Source organism: Haemorhous mexicanus, chromosome 8 (genome assembly GCF_027477595.1).
Source record: "Haemorhous mexicanus isolate bHaeMex1 chromosome 8, bHaeMex1.pri, whole genome shotgun sequence".
Taxonomy (NCBI): Eukaryota; Metazoa; Chordata; class Aves; order Passeriformes; family Fringillidae; genus Haemorhous; species Haemorhous mexicanus.
The window spans coordinates 21221798-21240284 of NC_082348.1; the positions used below are offsets into that span (position 1 = coordinate 21221798).

Consider the following 18487-nt stretch of genomic DNA (forward strand, 5'->3'; position numbering starts at 1 on the left):
GCGCCGCTCCCCCGCCGCCCGCGCCGCCGCACATGCCCCGGCCCCCCGAGCGCGGCCGGGCCGGGCCGCCCCCCGCGCTGGGGCCTGGGCCCGGCCGGCGGAGCGGGGGCCCCGTGGGATGGACCTTCCCAGGTGGCGCGGGGTGCCGGTGATGGCCGTGTCCCGTCTTTCTGTGCCCCGTGCCCAGTGGGAGTTCACACCAGTGAGAGTTACAGAGAGCCCCTTACAGGGAGATGGGCTCGGGTCCCCAGGTGCCGAGGGCCTGGACTGTGACTTCGGTGGCTCTGCCGAGGACACAGCCCGTTCAAAGCTCCCCGGTTCCACGGCCATGCCCTCACGGCAGGGGCTGCTTTGCTCCCCGTCCCGCCCGCACTGCCCGGCCCTCGGCACAGCCCCGCTCCTCTCGGCCCTGCTCCCGGGGCTGCCCTTGCCCACAGAGCTCAGAACACGCTTTGCTCTCCCGACCTGCCCGGCCCTGCTCCCGGGGCTCCCCTTGCCCACAGAGCTCAGAGCACGCTTTGCTCTCCCGACCTGCCTCGATGGCCTTGATGGCAGCCAGCGGGGAAGGGGTAGTGGTGCCCGGGGAACAGCAAGGCACCAGGCAGAGACACACGGTGGAGCAGAAACGTAATGAAACAGTGGGGAAGAGATGCTTGCTTTTTCCCTGTTAAGGTTTGCAGTATACTGAAATGTGGGAAGGTCAATTACCCATCTCTGCAGGATGCCCCAGAAGGTATTTGTGTTTCATACCTCAATTAACTCACGCAGAGATTGCTTTGCCAGGCAAGCAATAGATTCTGTTCCCTTTCCCCCCTCAGCTTGACTAAGTTTTCTACAAATGAAATTTCTGTTAATGTTTTTATGTCCAACACTAGGGTTTTGGATGGAAAAATGCCCAAGTGCATGTAATGGAGTAGCTTGTGTAAATAGGAGCAAGGTTTGAAGTGCAAGAACTGTGTCCTGAGTGTCTATTTGAGCCAACATTGATCTCACATGCTTTTGTCTCTGTAGGATTTCACATTTTGGAGGTGTTCAGATGGTTTCTGTTTACTCCATGTGTAGACATGGTCCACCCCAGCAGCTATATAACACTGTTATCTAAAATAAAAATGTTAGGGACAGGTGTCCTGGAGAACTGAAATATGCTCCTGATTCACTTGTAGCAACATGTCCCAGCAAGGTCAAAGACTGAGTAACCTGTGTGCTAAGTTAACCTGCTGAAACTTACTTTCATGTTTTCCTCAGGAGATGAGCTGTTGCCTGAAGGCACAGCTTTATGGTGAGACACGCTGTCATAAGAGCAATGGCATTACTGGGCTGTCTTCAGTTGGAAGTCTGGAAACCTTGCCAGGCTTTTATGTAGGTCATGTCTCCTTCTCTGTGTCATTGTATGCTTGCAGCATACAATGTTACAAGAAAACACAGAAACTGGTACCATTTTTTATGTCTACCCTTTTTTGACCTGTACACAAAATGTAGATTAGCTTGCAAGCAAAAATTTCAGTGCTCACAGATAATAAAACGGCAGGTACTCTGTGTTTACTGTCTTTACAGTCCCAAAACTCTCTTAAGAGGGTCACAGATCCACATGAGGTTCCTCAGCATGGCAAACTGTATTTGGGTCATTGGTTAGCTGAAAAGTCACGTAGAGGTAAACAGCCTCCTCTTGTCTGCATGCTGGGGAAATACCAAGTAATGTGTTTAATCCAGGCTCCATATGGGATAAATAGATACACTGATACAGATCTGCTCAGCTTTTAGAAGTTGGGAAGATGTGCTGCAATGGGAGATCTGCTGGGATGACAGGAAATGGTGACAACCTTTGCTGGGAAAGAACTGACTCTTTCTGGGGAATCCACTGAGTGATCCATCATCACTGTGATGCAGTAGCCTACAAACTCCTTTGGGCTTCTGCCTGCTGGTCAGGCTGGCCTGTTGCATGGTAACAGGTGAAATTGTCCTGTCCTTGCTCTAGATAACCCACCTGCAGCCAGCAGGACTCAGCATGGCTCTCACAGTGGGCATGGAAAAGCTTGTCTACAGGTTGGCTCTTTTCCATAGCTGTGTCAGTCTCTTAGACTTTATCGGGGATTGAAGTGTGATCATTTTAGAAAATCTTTTGCAAAGCAGTGCGTGATTGCCTTTTCTATATTTGGGATTTAAATTCCAGAAAGAGATGAGTGCTCTAGAGCTTTGTTAGAAGTCAGTATCTGTGCAACCTTCAGCTGACAGGAGCTTGGGAGCCTTTGTATCAGATTCACAATTTTTAAGAAAAGAAAGAGAGAGGTAATTTATAGCCAGCAGCATGCCTAGGGGCCTGGAGGCTGTGCTAGAATTTATCTAGCACTAGTAAACATATGAAAATGTGAGGTCTTGTGACTGGAGCCAAGGACAGCAACCTTCTAGAAGTGTCCAAAGTCAAAAGCATTTCTGATGTGCTCAACTATCAGTGACTTTAAAGGTGATATCTTGCCTGTCCCCGTACCAGAAAACAAACCCTTCAGGGAGGTAATGTACTCCCTGTCTCCAGCAGCAGCACAGTGTTTATGCACTTATGTGGGTCCTGTGTTACACATTCTCTATTGCCCTGCTGTCCCTACCCGCTGTGGCTTGCCTCAGCTGTGGAAACAGGAACTGCTGAGTCAGCAGGCTGATGAAACTCACACTGCTTTCACACTTCTCTGGGGAGACTGCCATAGCAAGGAGGTTGGCAGCAATTTTTATCCTGGAGGAAAAAAAAAAGAGTACTTAAACTGTCTTGCAATTGCCTGAAACAATAATCTGATTTTTAAAAAACTCTCAAACTGAAGGAGGCTGTGGGACCCAAGCACTGGTGGCAGATGAATGATAACACCTGGCACACGAGCTCATAGTCAAGTGCTTGGAGTTCAGCGAGTGTCATTTTTCTGTTCTCTCTCTTGATCAGCTCAACTACATTTTACAGAGCCAAGATCCAACTGGCTGAAGAGACAGAATAAGGACATTGAGTTCAGCTCAGCTGTCTGGTGAGGATGAAGAGCAGCAGTCTGTTCTGATTACAGACTCATGCAGAGGTGAAACCGCTCCCTTGGAGCTGGTACAAGATAAGGGACTGTGAAAATTCAAATAACCCTCTCAGAAGAGTCAGGTCTCCTGAAAGGCACAAGTGCCAAAGCGGAAAGAGATTTGGCAGTGACTGCATCTCTGAGAGCAACATATCCGTGACACAGTAGAGAGTAGCTAAGGTCAGCTAAATGGATGGGAAGGGGAAGTTAACTGCCAAGTGGTTTGAAAACTGGAAAGAGAACCAAACTGAAAAAGATGGAGACATTCCAGGAAGCTAATCTACTAAGGACATAAATATGATATTATCAACAAGCTCAAAGTGAACAAAAGCAGCTTTAGTAGCAAGAAGATGCCAGTTAACTGCTCCAGGTACTATCACTATAAAAGCAACACCTTCCCACCCAGATGCCCCTGGTCTGCTTTCATTTAAATGAGGTCTGCTTACTTCAGCACCATGGTGTTTGTGTGCCATTATTTTTTATACTTGTTAGACAAATTTAACAATGTGTGATGCCTGTTTCTTGCTTTGCTTATCATGAGATTTGTTAGTTGAAGCTCCAGGCTGAAACATGCCTGTTTAAGGCAATGAGGCAGCAGAGATGCATGTGTGGGTTGCAAAGTATTATCCAGGGTCATCTCCCTGGGGCTGCTGATCCAACCCATGTAGGAGAGAGTTTGTGTTAAGGTTGTAAGGGGGGGCTACAGAGCTGTAAATGAGAAATCACTAGACTATACATACTTACATGTGTGCAACAGATTTTCTGTCACTGTGACTGAGACAGAACATCTACAAGCTCCAAAACTACTACTTTAGCAGGGGCTGACATTGAAAGACAGTAGCAATTGAGAAGAGGTAGTCTGCAGGTAGGTAAGGGTATTGTCAGTGGATGGATACTGGTAACAGGGGATCTTAGCAGTATGCAAGTGGTATGCAAGAAAATTGTATAATAAAGGTAATCTAGGAAGAGAAAACAGAGGCTGGTACAGTCCAAGTATTCAAAGCAAAGCAAAACAAACAAACAAACAAAAAACAACAACAACAAAAAAGCAAGAAAATCACATGCTTATTTGATGCTTGGAGAACTCTGTTTGGAGAGGAGTACAATGCCTGGAATCTGCAACTTAAGAAGGGAAGTTGTTAGCATTTAATTTGCCTGCTGTCACATCTTTTGAGACATAGCTAGTTCATCAAGAGTCAAAGTGACAGAAAGGCAGATGATTTCCTGTGCCTATAAAACAGGTCAAACCATCACAAATGACAATTTTTGAATAAATAGTTTCAAACCTTTTTCTGAGGAAGTGGAAGGAAAGCACTGGTACCTAGCTGTGTATAAGAAGAGCTGGAGAAGCAGGCAGGCAGGCACACACGTGCACACATTCACTCTGGCACACAGATAGGGGGAATTTGGAGGCCAAGACTCAGATCTGCCTTGGGGAAGCTGAACAAAGATACTGTGGGTGCTCACCATGAATCTTGTTACTTGATGTTTATTTTTAATGCTAAGATCCAACCACATGCTGCTCTAAGAGGATTGTTCTGTCAATTTCAGTGCCAATCAGAGGCTCTCAAATTAAGTTCCAGGCACCATTAGGCTGCAGCGTGGCTCATCGTGAGCAGGGAGCTGGGAACTCCCACCGGAGATAAAGCCAGCCGCAGCGAACATTCCCTCTGTCAGCAGAGGTAGCGCCCAGCAGCACATCTTTGGCCTTCGCTTACAGGGTTAATGATCATCCAGGGACGCAAAGATTACCATCCTTTAAACCGTAAGAGAGGAGCGGAGTGCTGCAAGTGATCTATTACCCCGGACAAACTGTTTGCTTAGGGCTGCAGCTCACCAAAACATTGTCCAGCAAACACTACGCAATGCTGGGAATGTTGCTCAAGTGCCTCATTTTCCCTCTAGTGCTTCAAATGCCTGTCCTCTGCAAGCATGACACGTTTTAACATAACACGAATTATTTTACTAAACTCACAGCAAATTGTTTACAGCTGTTAGCAAAGTAGTGTTCTTGGCTTGGGCAACCGGCTGGAAAAGATGAGTAACTTGTCGCAGTTGCCCCACCTATCCTTATTTATTTTTGAGAAGAAGAGGTCGCGCTGCTGGTATAATGCCACACACGGTATTATTCGAAGGCAGAGAGGCTTCTTGCTTGCGTCGAATGCGGAGTAAACAAAGTGCGGCGGTGTCGGGCAGAGGCAGCAGGGCTTTGCTTTGGCCACCAGAGCGAGCTGCTGCTCAACTTTTGAGCGAAGCTGGGCCCGCTGCCGGCGCTGCTCCGGGAGGAGCGCTCGGGCACGGCTGGGAGCCGCACCGTGCCCGGCAGCGAGCGGTGAGCCGCTCAGGAATATGGAGATTATTCTAGAAACAGGTTGGATGCTTCCCACAGTAAAGAACAAGTCTCTCCTCTTTGCTGCAGCAAGAGCTTCTACAGGTAGAGACAGGCAAGACAGGCAGTTCAGATTTGTGCATGAAAATCAAGTGCTTAAGGATGGAGTTTGAGTATTTCTGACAGTTATATCTAGTGTTATCAGAGGAGTGACTCTGCTTATACAAAAGCCACAGAGCAGATATTAAAACCAGCTTGAATGCCAAAGTTGGAAACAGATTTACAGCTCAGCTAAAGCTTATTACACTGCTATTGACTTCACTGGAATAGTATCTGTTACTTACAAAGTCAGACAGTCTTATTAATACATTAACATTTTTAATAAAGAGTAAAACGGATCAAAACCTGACTGACAGCCATTCGATTTTACCACTAATGCAAGTGCTTCTTTTTGGCAATTAAATGCTACTGAGCAGCAGCTCAGAAGTGCTAAGTATGGGGCCTTACATTTTGTTATCCCTGCTCTTTCCCAGTGGTTACTGATTCCTGTCAGTGAACCTGGCCAGATTCTGATGGTTATGGGATGTTCAGGGTAGCAAATAGTTTCCAGCTGATGTTCATCCTTGCTGATTTAATTCAATAAGGCGACCAGCAAATACCGCTAATGTTCCTATAAAACAAACTAGCATAAATATGCCAAGGAGGAGATGATCAAGCACCATTGCAACAAACTTCCATTCTTCTGCAGCCTGGGAAAGAAACAAAGGAGATGGTAAAATCTGTGCAGAGCCCTGTTTGTTACAGCATTCTTGTAATTTACTGTCTTGAACAAGGGGAAGGCTCTTCCCTAAGTGCCTTTATTATTGCTATGCAAAAACTGCTCATTTTCTTCTCTGAAGCAGGTCAGTGATTAAGAAAGCCTAAGCAACTTAGAAATACAAGTTTCAACACCAAACTAACCAGAAACCCTGGCAATTGGCTGAACAATTTCATTTAAAAAAATGTTGAAAAGCTTAATTGTTAGGCCAATTGTTGCTTCTGAAAGAGAGTTTAAAATCCTGAAAACCAAATGCTTAGTTTGACCCAAATAACTTTCATTTTTCCATTGCTTTTTTGTTCTCATGGGATATCTAGGCAATTCCTATTCATTTAACCCTAATCCCTGCTTTCCATACACTCTAATGCCTTGTAAAACCTTCTTGGTAGTCTTAGTCTTTTTTCTAGTTGTGGGACACCATGAACCACTTGCTCTGTACCTTTTCACTGGATGCTTTTGGCGGGAACCCAGCACAGTAAGAAGATGCAGAGTGGAAGGCACCAAGTACAGCAGGGCTCATGATTTCCACCCTGGAACTCCACCTGAAGGAGTGACATGTGCTGGCCTTCTGCTTGTGCTTTGGTTCTCCCACAGGTAGAAGAGGCTGTTGTAATTTATCTCGAGGACACTGGTTTTGAGGTGGCTCAGAATGCAATGAAGTGATAGCCTTCAGAAGCCACAACCTTTAGTTTATTTAGGGAGCTTGATTTTTGAAACCCCCTGGAAGTGATATATCACTAGTGCCCAGATGACACAAACAGCTGGGCTCCACTTCCGATGGGGCATTTGCTGGTAACCTGAAGACCCTCCTTGTAAGCCAGGGAGGAAGTGGAGCCCAGAGATGTTGAAGCCATGCCAGCCCTGCTGAAGACAACAATCTGTCTGCAGAGAGGCAAAGGAGTCACGGGGAACATGAGACTACAGCCAGAGCCATTTCACATGCTCCAGGAATTTGGTCACAGGAACAAACTCCGTGGTGTAAATCCTGTCCATGAAAAGGAAGCACCTCTTTTTCAAGAGAGTGGGTTAAATTTTTTCAGAGAGCTCCCCTGTCTTCAGACTAGCCTGCAGCTCAACAGGAGAGGTCTATGACCACCTAGGAAGGTGAAATACCAGGACTGAATTATCCCTGCAAGAGCTGTGAAAGCTGAAATAAAAGAGGGGTTAATTGTACTGAATGTGCTAGAAGGAGGCAGAGCTGGGTTTTCCTAGGGAACACTGCCATGTGTGACTCTATATGCTTTTATCCTTCCTTTGGCTTGCAATGTGGAAAAAGTCAGTAATCAGAGTAGCTCATAACATACTTCATTTGGAGGGACTACTTGTATTCAGGAATAAAACAAAACCTTATCAAAATTGGAAATATAATTTGTAAGTTACATTTAACATGTCTCAGATAACACTACCAGGCTTTTGGAGTTTGCCTTGCTTCCTGGGTTTTCAAAAGCAGTAGAATCTTTCTTACTACAGGAACAAGATGCCTGAGTGGGAGACAGAAGAAATGTGTTTTGGAACTTGCTTGTAGTTCTTGAAACTGGTTTCCTACTCACAGACACTCCATCTCTATGGCTTCATATATCACATAAGAAAACCTTAGCACTGACACTTTTTCCTTTTCTATTATTTTGGGAATCCAATATTCAATTAACATCTATGACAATTATTTGTTGCTCCTTGTTGACTCCCTTAAGGGGAGAAGACCATCCACTGCTGGAGCCAAACCAGGGCTTGGAGTGTTTTTGTAAGGCAGGGATAATTTGCCAAAAAAGTAAGATGTAGCAACCTGAAAGCTAGAAATGAATCATGCACAAAAAAAGCCTTACATTACTGGCTTCTTGGTCCGATTTCATCGTTTCTGCAATGTATTTGATTCCCTCTATAGCGTTTTTCACATCTGGATTTTTGGTAAGCGGGGAGTAGAAGTTGACAGGCACAGAACCTGACTTCCCAGAAATGTCAGAAATATCAATATCTTCTGCAAAAATATTTTTGTCTTGTTTGTCTCTTGATGGTCGTTTCATTGTAGAGAAAAACATGACGTTTGGGATCGTGTCAATAAAGATCTGAAAACAAAGGCAGAAGATGACAGTTGCTGGTCTGTGGGGCTGCGTTACAGCTGCAGCTGTGCTGAACAAAGACAAGCCTCTCCCCTCCCAGATCGCTTCCCGTGCCGGGTCTGCTGCAGATTCCCTCTCTGACTGTGTCACTGCCCACGCCTTAGTTACACTGGGGCTTTTGTCAGCCTGTGTCCCGGGGCAGAGGGAGTCACCCGCAGGCCTGCAGCGCGTTTTCTGCCAGCCATCCCCCCTGCCCTACACCCAACATCCCCACACCAAGCGGGGAGTGATGCCGCGAGCACATCCTCAGCTGGCACGGGCTGACAGAGCTCGAGCCATCCCTTCTAACTTGGAACATATTGCCTACAAATCTGACTTGAAGAATGGACTACAAAGAAACCCTTTTGGCTACTTAGGTTTGATTTCACTATTATGAGTGTTTGCTCTACAGGCATATAAGGTTTACAGTAAGAGACTTGCTGCCAGAGCAATGTTAAGCACATGCAGTGTTTCCTGATGAAATTTCCCTTCTGCAGGGGTTGTTCATGCTGCAGAGGGAATCTGATATAAGCTGTAACCTTAAAAGCATAATTAGAAATACACAGAAATACAGAAAGACCTTCCTTTTGTGTCATGGTTTAGTACGAACCCAGGCAGGTCTCAAAACAGCAAGGATTACTGAATAAATCAGGTGAGCTTTGATACTGTCTCCCTGGCAAAGAACTTGTAATAACAGACAACCAATTTTTTTCTACATCTTATGATTACCATTTAGACTCCCGTGCAAGGATCTCCCAAGGGCTGCAGACCAACTATGTACTGGAGAAGTATAGAGAAGATTTTTTAGCTTTTGCTAAAGCATTTTTTGCAAAATGGGAAGCTGAACTCAAGTATTCCCAGTGGCCTTTGCGCTCTGCACTCATGCAGAGTGGCGGCTGGTCCATGGCAGGCAGTGCCTTGCAGTCAGTGGAGAATTAGACCAGGATATGTAATTCAAGTCCAGATGGACATTTTCTTTTCCCACTCCCTATCTGTAGCTGCCCATGTTTTGTCTCATCTGTTCCCAGTGGACAATTCTCTTACTTCAAGGAGCACTTTAGCAATCTTGCTGACTTTACGCACAGCTAAGTAGTAAACACTGGCTCTTGTGCTCTTTAATGTGATGCATTTACCTCCCCAATTCTTTCTGACTTTTATTAGAAGACCTGCCAATAAAATATGGAGCATTTGGTGGGAACCAGCGGGTGTGCCAAGGCACAGAGCTCACCTTCCTGACCCAGGGGGGCATGGTGTGCGTGCTGGGGGAGCGGTGGTGGGTGTTGATGACGATGACGGTGATGATGATCGAGGCGATGACAAACACCATGGTGAACAGCATGTACTTGCCAATCAGAGGCACTGCGCTGGAGGTGGAGGGAATCAGCTCCACGATGACCAGCAGGAACACAGTCAAAGACAGCAGGACAGAGATGCTGAGGGTCATTTTCTCACCTGTCATAAAAAAGCCCCCCAAAATCATTGCTGCTCCTATCATTAAGTAGAGAGAGCATTTCTTTGAGAAGTAGGATGTGGGTGAGAGCTGTTCACATGAACAACTGTGTGCATTTGCAGTGCTATCGTCTCTGCCAGCCTCCAAAGCAGAAGTAGGCCTGGCAAACCTGAGAGCCTAACAGCATCTGCTCCAGCACTAAGGTGGGAATTACCAGGAATGACTGGGCTGAGGTGGGGGTGCTGAATATTTTTACTTTCTAGGAGCATTTCCTGGGCTCTGCATTTTGAACAATGCAGCATATGCAAGCAATGTGCTTGCTCCACAGCTTCCTGAGGGTTTGCTTCCCTTACTCTCTGTCTCTGGGCTGAAAGAACAGACTAAAAAGCACATCTGACATCAGGTCAGTTGCTATGTGAGATGTTGCACGTGGAGGGTGTCAAAAATGCATTACGAAACATTATTCACACATTTTTTAAAATCCAGTTCAACTTTGTAGAAAGTTTTCCACTTAAAGTATTTAATAAGAAGGGGCTTGCACTGAAATTAAGGGGTATGAAAAGCTGACAAAAGGCAAAAAGAATCAAGCAGAGGAAATGGTTGCAGGGAGCATGAGTGGCTCAGCAGAGACAAAGGAGGCTGGAACAGGTCAGAATTACTCTCTGTCACACCAAGTGATGTGTGTGTGAGCAGGTAATGAACCCTCTGCTCTGACACGATGCAGAAGGGCCTCTGTCACCCCTGTGTGCTCATTTTACTGCAGGGCATACTAACACTTATTAACACTGACTGCCTATGGCAAAACATAAAAATTATCCAGCTAAATCTTTAGTTTGCAGAAGTTAACTGGATAGATAGTCAGCAATTTCTGTGGGAAAACCCCCCAGTTTATTTATATCAATCATTTCAGTTTTCAGCACTTATCCTTTCTTTGCAGAATATTTAAAGCCATTACTTTCAGTGGGAATGTCCAGTTTTAGTATGCACTGGCTTTCAAGCTGGCTGATGGTTTCAGATACTGGGAATTTCTCAAGAATTTCATAGAAGACCAATTTCTATGGAAGTAGAACAAATAAATGTACATACCTGAATCTGTGGGTAGGTAAAAAACTAGCCCTGTTAGAAAGGAGAAGAGCAGGCAGGGGATGATGACGTTCACAATGAAGTAGAGGGGCAGGCGTTGCATGAGGAAGTGGTAGGTGATGTCCAGGTAGGGGGTGTCAGGGCAGCAAGCGTAGTAAACCCAGTGCTTCCAGCCACGGTAATCCTTCATCACCCACTCCCCACTCTCCATGAAGTTACTCAGATCTGGACGATCACTCTCCTGGCAGCAAAACACCCCAACAAATTCTTAGTGCCAGGTATTCTGAGCCAAATCAAAACTTAGCAGGTTTGGCTCAGGAACAGGATTCCAAAAAACTCATGCACTTTGCTGGGGTTTTTTGTGAGTAAACAGCTCTTGTCTGTGCTATTTTTCCTTAGAATATCAACCTCTACGCAGCATTCAACTGAATATTTTACAGAAATAGTCAGGGATAGTCAACTGAAAAAATATTACAGATAGGAGACATACCTGAGGGGATAGGGAAAAAGTCTTTGGCAGTGGAAAGTCATGAGCAGAGAAAACATACCCCCTCAAAAAACCCTAAACCCGAGAAAACAAACAGAAGCAGAACAGGCAGCACCATAAAAAGTGGTGCAAAGCTGCCAGAGGACAGACAGGAGACTGTTAGGGCACAGGGATAATATGTAAGCAGAACTTAGGAGCCAAACCAGGAAATCTTGTGCTAGATCTACAGATGAGAATTTTCTGTTTGACAGATAGGGTCTGCTTGTTTTTCCAGTCAAAACTAGGTCATATTCCATTCTAAATCTGAGATTTCTCTTAAAAACACGTACAGGTCTTTGCTGCTTTTCCCAGTTACAAACTCCTTGCTTACCGGGTTAATAACAACCATTGTGCCATCGTATGTCCAAGTTCCCAACTTCATACTGCAGTTCTGCTGGTCAAATGGGAAGTGGGTGACTATGATTTCACAGTAACTCTTAAAAATAGCTGGTGGTGTCCAGGTGATCAGACCTGTGTGCTCCAGAAGGACTTTGGTGTATTTTACAATGGCAAAATCACCGTCTGCACTGCAGAAGGAACAAGGACATTGAAAGCAATATGGGCAGCATAATCAACAGAGTCACAAAAGGATTTCTCTGGCTGTGGGCCAAATGACTCCCAAGTGCCTGCTCCTGGAGAAGCTTACCCTGAGGAATTGTACCCACTGGAACAGATGTCATGGGAAAACTATCCCACCAGGGGGGTGCCACAAGGCAGAGCCCCTCCCCCCTCCCTCAGCAGCTGGCACCCCTTACTTGTTGTAAAGAACAAGGTCCGGCCGCCAGATATCATCTGAGGGGATGCGGATTTTCTTTACACCACCGTAGTCATCTGGATTCCATCTGAGGTTGACGTCTGTCCATTGCTAAAGAGGGAAGATTTCAGCCCCTGAGAGCCTCTCCCGGCACTGGGGTTAGTTTGAGTACTTCCCAGAAACAACTCCTCCCTTGCTTTGGGACATGCAGGTATCATAAACACATGAGAGTGGGACCCCCAGCTCATTTTTTACATTAACTTATACTTTGGTTTAAGAAGCTTATTAAAAAAAAACCAAAAACCCCAAAAGAAAATAGTACAAAGATATCAGAAGCCTACTGTTTGAAATACAGCCCCAAATGCTTTTCTTAAAACTTAGCATCTAGAGCACTTTATTCTTTAGATCTCAGGAGGAAGAAATGCTCTGCTATTTGACCCACCTCTCCAAGCTGCCCCTGAAGGTATGAGAGCGTAGTCAATTCCTGACTGTGTCAAGTGCATTTATTTGAATTAGATGAAATGGTTAAGAATATTTAGAGTTACCTGTTTCAGGCGCACATTGGTTGTCACGATCTGATTTACTTCATCCTTAAAAAAAAAGGAAAGAAAAAAAAACCAAGGCATGATCAGCAAGCATCAGGATTAAAGGATAAAAATTGTTTCCTTAGAAAAACACCACCATTTGGCACTATCACATGAGCCAGTGACTCAACACTACCCGTGTCCCACCGTACCACGCTGATGAGCTGGATGAGCTGCAGCCCCACGGTGACAACGACGGCGTCCCGATGGTCCTCCACGGGCCTCACCACCTTGTTGTAGTTACTGAACAAGTGCTCCACCAGGCGAGTCTCGTCCTCATAGCCCAGGGCCAGCCCAGCTGCAGAACAACAGGGTGGCACCAGTCAGAAGGGGCAGGGAACAGGCTACAGCACCACCAGTCTGAGGCTGGCATGGAGGAAATGCTGCCAGGCAAGCTGCTGGTGGGGGGATAACACCAAGTCCTCCCTGTGACAATGGCCTCCCACCAGGAGGTGAACAAATGCAGATAGGCAGGATGATGAACATCAGACTGAACATTCGGAGTCTTCCAGCCTGAAACTGTGCTAACATGCAGTACTTATGGGCAGTTCAACACAGAAAACATCCAGTCTCAGGGGTTTCTAATGTTGCCTTTTCCACCTTCAACTCCACAGACCTTCCTGTGACACTGACATTAAAGGTGAGGGCCAAGCACACCAGTCACGGAGAAGGCATTGCCATCCCCACTCCTTGCATGGAACAAGTGGAACAAGCGCTCCCCCCTACAACAAGAGTTGCTCGGGTTGTGCAGGTGGTGAGAGAAGGAAACCACTCACTCTGTGTGAGAGGGGTAGGTCCATGGACAGCTCTGCCCACAGGCTGCCCAGCACAACTTGGCCATGCTGTGCCAAAGAGCCTTGAAAGAAAAATTTCCCAAGTGAAAATGGCAGGGAGCAGCCCTGTTCCAGTGGAGCCTTCACAGTGTCTGTGCATGGCACTGCAGTGCCAGGAAGCAAGGGCACTGGAAAACAGCTGGGCCCTGCTTCCAGAGAGCCTGTGGCAGGGGAAGCAGGCATACGATGTCCTCAGACTGTAGCTCTTCACTGTGACAGGGGAGGAAAGCAAACGGAAGGGGTGCTTGGGGATGTTTTTGTGTGTCTCCTCTCTTAAAGGTAGTGAGAGGGAACAGAACAGTTGAGCCTCACTGCAAGCATTTTGGCAGATTGCACCCTCGTCTCCCCCCTCTGTTGAATCCTGGGCCACAGAGGTCAACAAGAATTTTGCTGCTGACTCCAACCTAAGCTAGGATTTCTGCTGGTTTCCTAACTGACTTTCATCAACTTCTTTTACATAGCTGAGCTGAGATTGCCAAGGATTTTGCCTTGGCCTTGTCCTGCCATGAGATTATATTAAAATACTTGGAGGCCAATCAGAAAAGCTGTCTGCTGCAGACAGACACTGTTTGCTTCCTCTGCCAGGAGGCTGAACGAGGGTAGGCAGGAGGCATCTTTCAATTTTTAAGTTATGATTACAGCATCACATAATTGAAGCTCTATGCTTTATTAATGCAATTATAACCCTTTCACATTTGCTCCCTTCTGGTGTAGCTTGGTAGCAATTTAGTATACTGCTTGAATTTTCTGAAAAGCTTTTAGGATCACAAATATTTATTCTTTTAAGGGACAGTTTAACAAGAATTAGCTCAGTACAACACATGCAGCTGCCAATCAATTGTACCTCCTTGTCAGTCACCCCACAACTTACTGAAACTTCTTGTAATGATTTTTCCCGTTCCAAGTCATGCTTACTAGATCCTTTCCCATATTTTGAAATACATGTAGCACTAAGGCAAACGAGAGCGTGAAAAAAAGATTGCAGAGAGAAAACCAATGAAACACACACTTCTCCACTCCAAATATCTGGTGCCTGAAATTACAGATACCTGAGCTGCTACTAATGGACTCCAAAGCTTTCTTTTAAATGATTAGGTGTGTTCATAAAACCTTACCAGTGGGACAGGCTGCTCCTGGAACACACGCTCACTCATGCTGATGAATATGCAAAGCCCTGGTCCCACACCCTCTGGAAGGAGACAACCCCCCTTCTAGGCAATGGCTGAACACCTTACCTGTGCAGATGAGGAGGAGGAGTACACGATGGACCTTCATCATCCTCCTGCCGCAGTCATACAGATGGAGGCACGCACAAAGCACCTCTGAGGTCTCTCCAGAGGGGGCTGTGCTGCCCCACCAGGATGCTGCCAAAATACACCCAGCAGGGTATTGGCTTACAGCACCTGTTCTGGGAATGGCAGCTGAGGGCCACTGCACCACCGGGCTGGAAACGGGAGCACAGTGTGTTTCACCCATCAAATATCTCCTGTGGTTTACAGAAGGGCATTTTTTTCTAAGTATCAATGTGATCTGTGACTTGCTAAACAAATACAAACACAGATAAACTAAGAAAGAATTATCTGTGAGTAACTGAACATCTTTTGTGAACAGAGCAACTGGCCAGGTTTCAGGTTTTGTTTCTCTGAGACAAAACAGAGCCTGGTCACTTATTTCTGATACACCCCCACCAGTGTACAGACAGCATGCTGGGGGGGAGCCTGCTCCCTTGGCTTCACAGAGGGGTGGGAAAGCTTTGAAGTAAACAAATATTCTCAAGAGAGATCCATCTCTTTAAGTCTACCAGGACTTCCTGGTAGAATCCCCACCTTGGAAGCTGTTAACTGACTGAGAGAAGGCACCCCACCCTCCTGCTGCCACTTCTACACTCAGTGGACTGATAAAGTCAAGTGGTAGAAACGTGACGGGTTTGTTTCTACAGCAGGACAGATCCAGTGGATTTCTGTAGAGCATGCAAGTGCTTGCTCTTTATTGCTATAAATCACCTGTAAAGGAGAGAAAAGTGATGTGTTTGGTAATAATACTCAGTCATTCAGGCTAGCAAAGAAACCAAGAAACAGTGGAGATTTTTATATGTATAAAAATAAAATATATACATACACACACACATATACACACATCTATCTACCTCAAATATACACGATTGTCTACTCTGAGCTCAACAATATCACTCAGGAACAGAACCTTGAGAGACATAGTCCTGGGAAGTGTTCAGCAGCATGAGAAAAGCAAGTCCATCAGTTTCTAGGACAGGAGATGAAGCAAAAAGGAAAGATGCCACTATAAATCTGTGAATGTTCTTTGCAGTTCAGGTCATCTGGTTTCAAAAGACTTGGAAGAGGCCCAGGAGAAAGTGACAACAACATCCACAGTGCAAATTGGCTTCTGTACCTGGAACAGATAGAGAGTATGATCCATCAGTCTGAAAGCAAGAGAGAGAGAGAGCTTTGCTAAGGTGTGTAAAATCCTAAATGGTCTGGAGAAGGCAGATTTGGATTCACTTGCTGTCCCCATGCAAAAAAGTAGAGGACAATGAAGTAGAATTAGAGCTACCCAGCTTAACCAAGACAGTTCTTCACAGAGCGTGTCTGCAATGGAGTTGGGTGCCACAGGAGTGTCTGTTTGCAGAAGTCTATGTCTGTTCAGAAAAAATGGTCTGCCAAATAATATTATGTTATTGAATGTACACACACACACACTCCCCCTAGGAAGTCTGTCACTAAAGTCCCAGAGTCAGAAGCCTCAGGACTCTGGGCTGGTGTCCTGGGGACAGATTGCCTAATGCTAATGGTGTTCTTGCATTTTTCTCAGGCACCTGCCATGTGGAGATAGGACATGGCACTGGGTGACCTGCAACAACCACTCTTACACCTTATTCCAGATTCCCTTCTCCAGAAAACATTCCCCACAAAACCCTTCCTTAGCTTTGCCTCTGGGTGACACCAGAGGTATTTTCTATTTCTGCTGGATATCCTTTGTGCTGTCTGCCAGCTGGCTTGGTGTTTCATGCTGGATGCCTTTATTATTATTTTCATTATTTTTTAATCACTTTCCCCCACCCACCCCCTCCACTAGAGCATTCAGCCTCCACATTTACATTTATCCTCCAGTACAAACTCTCCCTCTCCATAACTCTGGCCTCGTTCCTGGCCAGCAGCTCCCATTGTTGCAGAGATCTTATTTCAGACCCGCGTCTGACTGCTCCCAGCCTTTATCCCAGGCAGGCAGCTGCCGTGGAGATCCAATTGCATGGAGGCACTGTGGGAATGCTGAGCAGGGCCCTCCGGATCCTCTCAGGCTCCCAAAGCATTCCCAGGCGGGGCTGCCAGGTTGGCTCCGAGATGGGTGGAGGAGAGTGTTACCACACCCTGGCCCAGGACAGAGGTGTCTGTCCCTCCTGCCAGGGTCTGTCCCTTGGAGCTGGCAGGGTGCAGAGTGCGTGGGGGCCCCAGCAAGTCTGCAGCCCCAGCCAGGGGTTATGGCTCCTGCAGCTGCCCCAGCCTGGGAGCCAGCCTCCCCCACTGGCTGGAAGTCAGCGCTCGCATTGGAAGAGGAAGGAGCAGGTATTTGGAGAAGGCCTTTGGGGAGCAACAGCCTGGCTGCGAGAAATGTTCCCTGGCAGAGACACAAAGCCTTTTACCTCGCAAAAAACCCAAGGCAACCTGAGCTACGGCAGTTAAATACGGACAGAGAAGTGAATGCTGCTTGTTGTTCAGCTAGGGAATGTGACCCATCATGGCCGAGGTGAAAAAGCAAGGGAAGGGGCTGAGCTACACTGAATGCCTGAATTTGATCAATGGCCAGGATGGGTATTTTTCTTTTGTCCTTCAGAGTATTCAGCGATTTTTTTTGACAAATGTTTCTCTCCCACACAAAAATCCCTTTTAACATCTAACTTGACTCCAACCTTTTCAGCTTGTTTATATGGGCCCTCTCCTCATCCTTCACACAAACCCACCTCCCCCTGCAGTAATGGCAGCCCAGCCTCATTCAGATGGACTGGAAAGCAGCAGACTCACTGCTTGCTGGATGCAGGGCATGGCTCCTTCCATCCATGCACGAGGAGCGAGCCGGGGGCAGCCGGCCCTGAGCCACTGCTCCGGCAGGTAAGGGCCTGGGGCAGAGGGGCACTGCACAGGCACGGGCAAGGTGAGCAGAACACCTGATGCCTTGGACAGAGGGAGGAACACAAGGTGTTAACTGAAATTTCTGTCACAGAACTGCATGCAAAGAGGCAATGCCTCATGGAAGAGAACAGGTGCCAGAGCCGCCAGCAGACACACGGACGACAGGGCCGGTGGGAGGGTGGAGGTGGTGAGAAGCAAGGGCAAAACTAACAAAAAGAACAGAGAAAGGTTAGAGAGTACATCAGGGAAATTAAAGGAATGAAAGCTTGACAATAATAGCACTGTCCAGCAGTTTTAGCTTCACTTTTCAAATGCAGTATATACCTTTTAAAATGCATTTTTGTATCAAGGAACTGGCATTGCTGGCGACAGTAGATCATGGCAGCACTGACTGAGGCAGATGGTAGGCAAGCATTTGTGAGTTTGCCGTGCGTTTGTTCCCAGACTGCCGGGTTCCATCCTGGCACCCGCTCCCCGCTGGAAGCCCGGCCGCTCGGCTCCACGGCCGCCAGATGGCAACAGCTGGATGAGGGGATGAGCCGGCACACGGGAGCGCCGCCGCGAACCGTCCCTGGCTAGAGAAAACGGGGAGCGAATATTTTCCGGAAGGAGTTCATTCAAGGAGTTAATGACAGTCTTGAGACGCTGGAGGACTCTGCTTACCCGATTTATTCCAGTGCCCATAAGAACATGCTCAGCTTTACTATACATGTCAGAAGGTACTGATAAACAAGATTAAGTTCCTCAAACCAAGAAATCCAAAGCTGCAGTTTTCCATACTCAGGCACACCTCCACCAACTCACAAATATGTTTTATCCCCACGGA

General features: G+C 46.6%; 1 protein-coding gene across 1 annotated transcript; it reads right to left on the reverse strand.

Annotated features, from left to right (window-relative positions):
• Window positions 1–4517: 4517 nt before the first annotated feature.
• Window positions 4518–14957, reverse strand: CHRNA1 (cholinergic receptor nicotinic alpha 1 subunit). The gene is made up of 9 exons (XM_059853151.1): window positions 14752–14957; window positions 12836–12981; window positions 12645–12689; window positions 12101–12210; window positions 11677–11872; window positions 10823–11060; window positions 9515–9738; window positions 8014–8253; window positions 4518–6122 (listed from the first exon to the last, which is right to left on the reverse strand). The coding sequence occupies exons 1-9, from the start codon at window positions 14792–14794 to the stop codon at window positions 5991–5993; spliced, it is 1374 nt and encodes a 457-aa protein (XP_059709134.1). The 5' UTR covers window positions 14795–14957; the 3' UTR covers window positions 4518–5990.
• Window positions 14958–18487: the final 3530 nt, after the last annotated feature.

What these genes read in the sequence shown, in the direction of transcription:
- CHRNA1 (XM_059853151.1), bottom strand. Translation starts at nt 14,794, where the DNA reads ATGATGAAGGTCCATCGTGTACTCCTCCTCCTCATCTGCACAG. An exon ending in CCAATGTGCGCCTGAAACAG is followed by an intron (nt 12,211 to 12,644) that starts GTAACTCTAAAT and finishes TTCCCTCTTTAG; the next exon opens with CAATGGACAGACGTCAACCT. An exon ending in GACCTTGTTCTTTACAACAA is followed by an intron (nt 11,873 to 12,100) that starts GTAAGGGGTGCC and finishes TTCCTTCTGCAG; the next exon opens with TGCAGACGGTGATTTTGCCA.